Raw genomic sequence first — 11,090 nt, forward strand, 5'->3', positions numbered from 1 at the left:
TACCTGTATAAACATGGCTACAAAAATTCTTCAGAGAGAAAAAGTGTGCTTGAAATTGCCAAAGTTTAATCTGTATGATTTAATTAAATATTACATATGGACTTCTGCATTTTACTCTATATTTTTCTGTGATCATGTACACACAAAGCCAAGTCCGTCTCTCATTTATTATGGCATTTTCTTTCATAATTTGGTACTTAATGTCATTCTGTGTAAACAAAATTAAAGTAAATTAATAACATACCTAACTTTAATAAACTCATTTGCATAGATGAAAAAGAACTTCTCATTAATTAGAGCCACCCTACTTCTCAAATTTTAAACTGTTGTGCATGTTTTCTGATGAAAGTCTATCTTTTCAACTGTTTTCATCTATTACTTTCCCCCTACAGATTCTTCAAATATGTGATCATATCCATTGCTCAAATAGCTTTTGTTATACATTTATTTTTTTCATTTCTAGTATAGGATCCTGGGTTCTTTAAATATTCTTTTTCCATTCTGTCCAGGGACTCTGAAGTCCTGTTGTTTCATTGCCTCTCCTGTGCTAACTCCTCTCCGCCACAAATCCTTACCTTGGAACAATCTAGTGATCTGTTTTCACTTCATGCATTCAGGATAAAAATGGCTAGAAAAAAAATCACTGCCTTGTAGATTTATGCGAATGTTAATTTTATGACCTAAAACTTTATCTGTTCCTTCTATCACTTCTACTTGCCCCAGCTATCTGCAAGGTCAATTCCAAAGTTTCCACAACTGTAGAGCTTCCTATGCAAACTCACATGTGACCTCTCAGCACACTACTTCATTTCCCCCAAGGAATTCTCAGCCTTCTATTTTGAATTCACTAAATTTACCATATCTATTTCTATAAAATTCTATAAAATCATGAGTTTATCCTAACTTCCTTTTCTACTGTCTAAGGATTAGGTTTCCTTTGTTAAAAACTAGCATTCTCCTTATATATGCTCTTAGTAACTAAAATCAAATAATGTAAGACACCTGTATTAGTCAAAGTAATGGCTCCCATGAAGGTGGATATCATAGTCTAATCCCCAGGACTATGAATATGTTGAAATACCACACCTGTGAATATGCCGGTCAAGGGGACTCTGCATATGTAATTAAGGATTTCAGTAAATCCTCATTAAAATAGGGAGATTACTGAATTATCCAGGTGGGCAATGTGTAATCACATTAGACTTTAAATCCAGAAGCAAAAGAGAAAGTCAGATAGATTCAAAGTGGGAGAAGCATTTGACATTATTTGCTGAGTTGAAAATGGAGGGGGCACATAAATGTATGAGAGGAAAATGAATTTTGAAGACAGAAACCCTGGAAGCGGACCGCAAGACCGGCTTGAGAGCCGCAGTCCTGGATGAGATCTCAACTGTAACCTTGTGAGAATTAGGGACATAATTCAATGACCATGCCACACCCAGACTTCTGACCCATGGAAACTGTGTGATAATATAACTCCATTGTAAGTGAGCCCATTTATACTAATTTGTCACACAATGGCTAGAAAAATGAAGATTTCAGTTTTGTCTTTATTCAAGTTTACTCTGGCTGTTACTAGGTTGCTTTGGTTTACAATTCAATTGCATTTCTCTATCAAATGACAACTTAATAAGTTCAAACCATTTAAATTGAATGCATTCTAAGTAGGTCTAAATTAAATAAATCTAAAATGTAGTATATATTTGAAACAAAGATAAATGTTAATTTCTACCTAAACGCTCTTGTCATACAGATGGGCATTATTTTGAATCTAGCTATCAATTTAAGGAAAATCAAAAGCTTAATAATATTGAATGTTATAACCATCCACTAGTTTAGGTTTTTAAAATTTCCATCAGCAGTATTTTCTTATCTTGTGATATAGGCCTTGGATGTCTTTTTTTTTTTCTCATATTGAACTTATTTCCAAGTATTTTATGGTTCTCTGTTCATAGTCAAGGTGTAATGTAATTTCACTTTTTCCAATTTTTGATGTTGGTATGTAGAAATGTAATTTATTATTGGGTATTTCTCACTTTTAAATGCTATTAAGGGATTATTCTCTGTACATTTTATCCATAATTTATAATCTGTATTTGTGAGGATGTTTAGTTAAATCTACTCGGTAGACTTAACTAGCATCCTTCATTGTATGTGTATTGCCATGAATTCTAGTTTCCTTCGTGTTCAGACATGACTACAGTCTTGATCTCTAGACTCATAAGATAGTAGCTTTCACTGAATGATTACTAAATGTTAGGCAGTTTTTTAAGGCTTTTAGATAAATTAGTTCAGTAAACTGCTTACTAAACCTGGTGAGTTGGATTGCCTTTGCCTAGAGATGAAAATGGGTAGAGAGCATATACAAGTCATCCAAAATACCATGAGCTTCAAAGCCAGATTTTAAACAAGAATGCTGTACTACCTGTACTCTTAATGCCTCCCTATGTTAAACTCTGTGAGCATAACCACATGGCTAACCAGGCTCTTGAAAATCAATATTACTCAAGGAGAACTATAATTTTTCTCCCATCTGGCTGTTCTTCCTACATTCCCTGTTCTGATGAATGCCAGTGTTATCCATCCGGCAAAGGGAATTACTAAATATTTCTCTACGAAATTTTAATACTTTAAAACTTAGGCCTTTACTAAACCCTAAGATTCGAGTCTTGTCTCAGAGGTTGCAGACAGCTACCTTCTTACTCTGTCCTCACAGGTCCTTTCTTCTGTGAGTGTGTGTCACTGATGTCTCCTACTCTTCTAGGAACCTCATATTGGCTCAGAACTGATCCATGTGACTTGTACTAACTTTAAGCTTACTAACCTCTGAAAAGCCCTATCTCCAAATGCATTAACAGCCTAAGGTACTGGGTGAGGATTTTAATAAGAATTACACTCCAATCAAAAAGTGTCTTTGAAGCCCACGTTTAGTGAGGCTTACGTAGAAATTCTATGAATTATAACACAGGCTGTTTGATACCTTTTGATGAGCTGAAGGGATGGTTTGTAAGAATTTTCAGTTTCAGACAATAGAAGTTTTAACAAACATTAGTCAATATGAATATTATTTAATGATATAAAAATCTGTAAATGGAGTTCTTTCTTTTTATGATTTGTATAAATGTTTTGATGAAATCCAATTGTTATTACTAATAATTTAGTTGTCATGATTCTCAAAATCTAAAACTACCGCACTGCCTTTCTTTTTCCTGTAGGGCTCAAGAAGTACATAAAAGACACTGTGAAGAAAAGTTTGTTCATGATATGATGGCTTTTCGTAAAGCCTGTGAAAGACTTCAAGATGCTAAAACAAAAGTTGCAACTGTGAAAAATGTTACCTTTAACTATTTAATGGAATGACAAAATGAACCATTGACAAGTAACGTTCAATGATCATCTTAAATTTCAGCAATTATTTTTAGATGAAGGGCTACAAATTAATACTCTAAATAAATACTCTATAGCACAAGATGGATTTATATTGAAGTCTTCTAAAAATATAAAGAATAAATTCTTTTTAATGTTGATCATAATTTAACTGAAGTCCAGTAGACTGAGTGTCTCCCAGTGGTTACTTAGATATCCAAATTCCTAAGGAGCAAGTTCAACTGATTTCATCTCTTTCAGGCAATATTGTAAAGTGACTGCTAATATCGTCTTTCATATCCTCTCTCAGTGTAGCAATTTGTAAGCTATCTGCAATAAATATTTTTCTGGCTATCATAATCTGATCATTTCTGCCACTATTTCTGACTTTTGAGAGAGTTCATATTTTGATTCTTTTCATTGCCTGCTTTCATATATTTAAGTATATTTTCTGTTTATTTTATTAAAACAATTACCAATATTTTTTCAAAATAAAGATCTAAACATTGCATCAGTGATTTGTGCTTTTATACAAATATAGAAAATGCAAACTATGTAAACATCCTTAGTACCTTTCTTATAGATTGTAAGATTTCTGCATATTTACTTTGATATGTTTGTCTTTTTATTACACATATATGAAGAGACAAAGAGACACGAGAGAAAATCCATATAATTTGCATCTGTGACAATTAAGTGCACAGAATTGATTTACTTAATACTGACAGTAAAGAATTCAAAAAATTAAAGAAATATTAAAAAGATAGAGAATTTGTATCAAATTCCATTGTTTTTCTTATAAACAGTATGGTTAAAATATACAGCAAATGTGTATATTTTAAAAATTTATTAAGATCCAGGGGTGGTGGCACATATATGTAATCCTAGCACTCGGGAGGCTGAGGCAGGAAGATTGCTGTGAGTTTGAGGCCAGCCTGGGCTACAAAGTGAGTTCAAGGGTGGCCTGAACTACCCAGCAAAACCCTATCTCAAAAAGACAAATAAGATAAAATAAAATTTATTACAGTAAAAGACCCATTTCGATTAACTCCCCCTCAAAATACTTTTCCTTTTCATGAACACGTTTAACCCATCACTGTCACTTTCTGAAGCAATTCTGGAAGTTGTCTTTAATAAGTGTCTTTAATAGGTGTGATCAAAAATAGAGTGAATATCTCTGTCGTGTGCCCTCCAAGAGAAAGGCAGGCTCAGAAACATCACCGACCTCATTCACGCAGTTTGACACGGTGCAAAGTGACCATGAAAGGCGTTCGAATCAATTCACAACACTGAGAAAACTGGGATATTGAAACAGAAGACATAAAATAGAACTTCCAGACCTACTTCAGGAAGTAGTTAGAATTCTGAGATAAGTGTGATTGAAGCAAGATATTTTTACTGTAATTAATTTTTCAATTTAAACATCCACTGAGGTTTTGATCATGCACTTTTCTATCACTGTGACAGCATTCACTTCATAAAATATATTTAATATCATTAAAAAATTCTCTTTAAGGATGGGTGTGGTGGTGCACGCCTCTAATCCCAGCACTCCAGAGGCTGAGGCAAAACGATTGCCATGAGTCTGAGGCCAGCCTGGGCAGCAAAGTGAGTTCAAGGCCAGCCTGAATGGCGTAGTGAGATCCTGTCTCAAAAAGACAAAAAAATTATCTTTAATACTCATCAATTATATATGTATACTTTTAATATGTTTGCTTTAAATTTTTAAAAATTCTATCAGTTTATGATAAATTTCTAACAAGTGGGTATTTCACAACATTGATTATTCATTTGTGATTCAATGCTGTGCTGAGATCAAATGCTTGTGTTATTTTCCTAATTTTCTGTGAATAATAGTGTCTACTTAAATACATCGCACCAGCTCTCACCTCTGTTAATTAGTTGAAAACTGAATTCTTATGTGCAAAAGAACAAATGGGGATAGTGTGTGGTGATGCAATGCACAGCAGACCTCAGTTTGCCAGAGTGAGTTAGCTTAATCTCTCTGCTTTTCAAGATTTCTATTCTGGTTTTGGAACCAGTGCATATATTTAGAATATTTCTTGAAAATAATAAACCCATAACTGATAAGGTTATGAAGCTTAAATAAGAAAAAGCTCATAAATAAAGCAGCACAGTATTTTCCACAAATTAATCATTTAATAAAAGTAAGTATGCAGTAATGGAGGCAGAAGTCAACTTTTCTGGGTTGTTGTAAGAGAATTTATTGGTTATCTTTGTGAGACTTGAGAAGAACCACCAAGGAATACTCAGGTCGTTGATATGATGTGTTTGAAATAAGTTATTTGGCCAGTGCATTTACTGGATGCCTCCTGCCCTTTCTCTGTTCTACAATCCCATATGCTAAATCTTTTATAGACTTTATCACACAATAAGCAAACTAATTTCCTTCACTTTTGACCTAATGCTGAGATTCTTGAAGGCAAAAAATATTTTTCTCATCTTTGTGTCTCTATTATTTCATACTAAAGCAGATGTTACATGCTGTGCTTTTTTCCTGTTTGTAGCTTTTATTTATGTATGGTTCTAAGTCAATCTCATGTTACTCATTGTCACTTACTCTTCATGTTTTAATAACCCAAATTCTGTATCTCTAGGTCATAACTGCAGTCCGAATATATCCCCTGTATTTCCAAAATACATGGTAGAAATCACTAGGTGAGAGGCCTGAAATATTTTTAAAATCACACTTTAAAATGAAATTAATTCATATATTATTATTTTCCCACCCTCCCATATCTTGCTTCACCTTCTGTATTTTCTAACATTCATGGATGTGTAACCATCTATGTGGTTTCTGGTGTTAAAAGATGAAGCAGTAGCTTTTACCCCTTTCAACTGTCTCATAACACCATACTAAACATTACATCCTGTCGGTTCCATCAGAAGGTCCCTGCTGGAGTGTGTCTAGCTTTCCACTGATTCTCTTTCTCTTTCTTCAGGGCACAGATAGTCTGTGTGTACCATCTTTCCTTGCACTTAATTGAAGCATATCACTGAGTTCTAACTGATGGAATCTGGGTCAAAGTGATGGGCAGTCTTCCCAGGTGTGACCTCTATACTGTCCTCCAGTCTTTCTTTTACTTTGACCATCATAGGAAATATGTTAAGACTATCAAGCCAGTAGCCAGTAAAAGGAAAGAACTTGTATGCCTAGATTATTGCTTAGAGTATGATCATGTACACTTGACTTGTGCTTTACAAAATCCCAAGTAAAATTCAATTATATTAAGGTCATGGCAACCCCATGAATTACATTAGGCTAGCAATTAATAGTTCTTTAATCAATGGAGAGCTTGTTACCAGAAATATACATTAAATAGTGCTGTCACAAAAACTCAACACTGTGGTATTGGGATTCTTGCTTAGTGAGGAAGCCAGTACTGAGGATCAAAATAAGAACAACTTTCTTTATAGCTGAGTGTTATAAAATTACTATATAAAAATACCACATCTTTTAGCTATTACAAATTGTGCTCTGTAAACACAAGTGCACATATATCACTGTTGTACTATGTTTTTAATTCTTCTGGAAAAATACCCAAAAGGGGAATAGCTGGGTCAAATGGGACCTGTAATCCTAGTTTTTTGAGGAATCTCCAAGCTGATTTCCACAGTGGTTACACCAGTCTACACTCCCACCAATGGTGGAGAAGGGATCCTTTTCCCCATAGCCCCACTAGGATTTGTTACTGGTTAATTTTTTGATGAAAGCCATTCTTTCTGGGGTGAGATGGAATCTCAGGGTTGTTTTAATTTGCATTTCTCGAATGATGAATGACGTTGAACATTTTCTCATGTAATTATTTCTCATTTGGATTTCTCCATCTGAGAAGTGTGTATTCATCTCAGATGCCCCGAGGCTTTTATAGGTAAATGGATGAAACTTGAGACCATACTCATAAGTGAAATAAACCAGACTTACAGGTATAAACATCAGATTGTCTCCCCAGTGTAAGAAACTGAGAGTAAATAAGATCCAAAAGGTACAATAGATATTGTGAAAGGTAAAGAAAATTCTCAAAAGGAAAGAAAAATGAATTGAGGAAAGGAGAAAATAAAGAAAGGAAAATTTAAAAAATTAAAAAACAAGAAACCAAAACAAAATCATATATATATACATAATATATAACCAAGATAATTGTAGTAGTAATTTCTATTAGTTCACTGAGAGGAACAGTCAGCACTTATATTGTCTGATCAATTTTGCATGCCTATATCTTATAGTCTGAGCAATACTTTGGAAGGCAGCTATGCTAACCACTATACCACCAATTCCTCTGTCTGAGCAATACTTTGAAGATAACAATATGCAATAGAATAATCGTTAATTTCCTATCATCGTGGTGTGAAATTCTGTATCATTTTTAAAGTATTTTTTCTTTATTTTATTTTTTTTAAAGAACAGCCATTTCTACTGATAGTGCAGTGGAAGGATAGACAAACTTTTCCTCTGAGGATTAGAGGCTTGGTGGATCATACAGCCAACACTCAATTACTGCATGCTATTTTAGGACAAATGCAGCCACAGATACACTATAAACAAATATGCATGGCTACTTTTGCAATAAAATTTCATTTGCAAAGCAGATTGTCACCTATATTAGACCCTTTGTGTAGAGAATTGGTCTTGTAATTTCCAACTTCTCTCTTCCAATACAAATCTTAAGCAGCAAATTTCTTGAATAAACTTCTACTATAAACTTCCTCATGCTAATAAAACTGTGCTGAAGAGTTTTCTCATAGAGTAGTATAATTTCATTGAATACACTGATGACACTGAAATATTTTAAATAACTCACGTGAAAATTATATATATGTGTATATAAATGAAATATATGAAATTAATTTGCAAAAGATATTGCCATCCCAAAGCCAAAGTTAGCAGAAAGAAACAGTTACCAGTTACACTAATAAAAGAAGTGACTGAAAAATAGATTAGAGCGGTGGAGATAGAATACCATTACCTCTGTCATCTCTTTCTTTCAAGAGTGAGCCACTTTTGCTAGACAGACTGCACTTTCCCTTTCTCCTAGAGCATCCTTAGGGGAAGCAGTGGCCACCGCAGTCCTGCGGAAGCCTCCAGGTGTTGTGGCAACAGCAGCTCATCCTGAAAGGTAAGGAAAATAGATTATCAACTTTCTCTTGTGTTTTCTCCCTTTGAACTAAGAGTAAATCCAGTTATCAACCCAGTAGCCTAGATTACAAGATTGTATAGTAAAGGACAGCAGTGCTGAAACACTTAGGCTTTAGATCAGAAATACCTGTGCTTGAATCCTTTGCCATTTCACTAAGGCATGACATGGAAAGTTATTAGGTTCTGCATAAATTTCAGCTCTTTTACTTGCCAGTGAGGTAATTATGAAAAGCACTTGGGTTTTTTCTATGTCACGGTTATCATTTAGTTCATAGTATGCTACTGAGGTAAAAAGGAAAAAGTGACTCATAAGTCCTGGAGAAGTGACATTTTCTCTTGAAATTCACCTGGTGATTTACTGACACCTTTGAATTTGTGCTCTTTTGGAAGTGAATGTTTTTAAAAGTCTCTTATTTATCTGTCAGGAAGAACAGTCTTGGAATTACAGAAGATAACAATGGATGCCTAAGATGCTGTGCTTTTGAGTTACATTTCTTTGATGATCAGTGATGTTTAGCATTTTTTATATATCTCCAGGCCATTTGTATATCTTCTGAGAAATATGCATTTAGATCTGTCACCCATTCTTAAATTGGATGCATTACTATTGAGTTGAGCTCTTTGAATTGAGGGTCTAACCTTTGAAAATACAGTTTGCAAATATTTTCTTCTGTTCTGTGGGTTGGATCTTCACTCTGATGATTGATTCCTTTGCCACACAGAAGCTTCTGTTTGATATAGTCCTATTCATTTTTGCCTTTGTTTCCTGTGTTTTTGAGGTCTTATCCAAAAATCTTTGCCCATTACAATAATGGATTCACTCATGTTTTCTTCTTGTAGCTTCATTGTGGCAGGACTTACATTTAAGTTTTCAGTCTATTCTGAGTTGACATTTGCATGGGAGAGATACGGATCCACTCTCATTCTTCTACATGTGAATACAAATTTTCCCAGCATCACTTATTGAAAAGATTGTTTTTTTTTTTTCTGTAATGCATACTTTTGACACTTTCATTAGGTATCATTTGATGACACATGTACCAGTCCTCCTCCAGTTTTCTGTTCTCTTTCATTGATCTATGTGTCTATTTTTTATGCCACTCCATGCTGTTTTTATGATTACAGTATTGCAGGATATTTTGAAGTCTGTAGTACAATAACTTTTGTTGTATTCATTTTACATAGCCTTGCATTGGATACTCGGGTTTGTTTGTTTGCTTGTTTTGGTTCTATATAACTTTTAGGAATTACTTTAATTGTGCAGTAAATGCCATTAGTATTTTTGGTAGGGATTACACCCATACATTGTTTTAGGTAGTGTGAACATAAATAATATTGATTCTTCTCATAAAAAAATATAGGATTTTTAGGTATCCTTTTTATTTTATAAATGTTTTCTTCATTTTCAATGGAGAGATTTTTATAACTTTGGTTAAATTTATCCTTAGGTATTTTGATTTATTTTTGTAGATTTTGTAAGAGGGATTGCTTTCTTGATTTATATTTCAGATAATATACTCTTTTTAGTATATCATACTGATTTTGTATACTGAAACTTTGCATGTATTCTATTCATTTTTGGTGGTGTTTCGGGCTTCCTATATATAACATCATATCATCTGCGAGAAGTGACAATTTGACTTTCTGCTCTTTAATTTAGAGGGTCTTTATTTCTTTTTCCTATTTGATTGCTTTGGCTAGTATTTCCAGGACTCTATTGACTAAGTGTGGAAAAGTAGATAATCTTGTCTTGTTCCAGAACTTATAGAGAAAGCTTTAAACTTTTATGTTTTATCATTCAGTATGATGTTCTGGGCTTGTTATATACTACTTTTATTATGTTGGGGAATATCTCTTTTATACCAAATTTGTTCACAGTTTGTGTCATAAAAAGATGATTATTTACAGCAAATGATTTTTTCCCTGTGTCTATTGAGGTGATCATATATTTTTTTAACCTTTGCATGTTTTGCTGACTGGGAAATATTCTCATCTTTCTTTTTTTAGATTTTAATTGTTATTAGTCTATGTTTGCAGTACATAATGATTACATCCCTCATGGGGAGATGGTACTTGTGCATAGCACATCTCAATTTCTTTCTTCATTCCCTCTCCCTTTTCTCCCTCCCCACTCCCTCTATTTTTTAGACTCCTTCTTTTCTGCAAAAGGTCTGCTATGGCTTTGTATCTAGAGGTTCCCTCAAAGCTTCATGTGCTCATAGGTGGGTCTCTGCAAACGTGGCTGGATCTAGTGTGTGTGACTATGGATTAAAGGTGTGGTAATTAAATTAGTAGTGATTAACTTAGCATAGTTCTGGGTGTGGATGGTGGGAAACCCCACCTGGGTGTGAGTTGCACCACCCAAACGGCATGTAGCCTGGATGGATGAAAGGGAAATGAAGGCTCCTTGCTGTGGCTTTGCTGCTCCCTGCCTCCTGCCTGCCACAGGATTTCTTCTCTGTGATGCCTTCTACTCTGCTGTGGAGCCAGATTACCATGGACTGAGACCTCTATAAACTGTGAGCTAAAATAAACCTGTCCTCCCTTCTTTGTGGATGTCAGGTAT

The 11,090-nt window shown here is 34.3% G+C and overlaps 1 protein-coding gene across 2 annotated transcripts in view; it reads left to right on the top strand.

Moving 5' to 3' along the window:
* The window catches only part of Lrriq3 (leucine-rich repeats and IQ motif containing 3), a 146,780-nt gene extending 143,057 nt beyond the window's left edge, over positions 1 to 3,723 (top strand). For both annotated transcript variants that reach the window (XM_013514453.1, XM_013514454.1), the window contains exon 8: positions 3,216 to 3,723. In XM_013514453.1, coding sequence (XP_013369907.1) covers positions 3,216 to 3,360 — 145 coding nt within the window. In that variant the 3' untranslated portion in view covers positions 3,361 to 3,723. The remainder of the gene's footprint in view (positions 1 to 3,215) is intronic.
* The last annotated feature ends 7,367 nt before the right edge of the window (positions 3,724 to 11,090 follow it).

Source organism: Chinchilla lanigera, unplaced genomic scaffold, assembly GCF_000276665.1.
Source record: "Chinchilla lanigera isolate Chin_1 unplaced genomic scaffold, ChiLan1.0 scaffold00022, whole genome shotgun sequence".
Taxonomy (NCBI): Eukaryota; Metazoa; Chordata; class Mammalia; order Rodentia; family Chinchillidae; genus Chinchilla; species Chinchilla lanigera.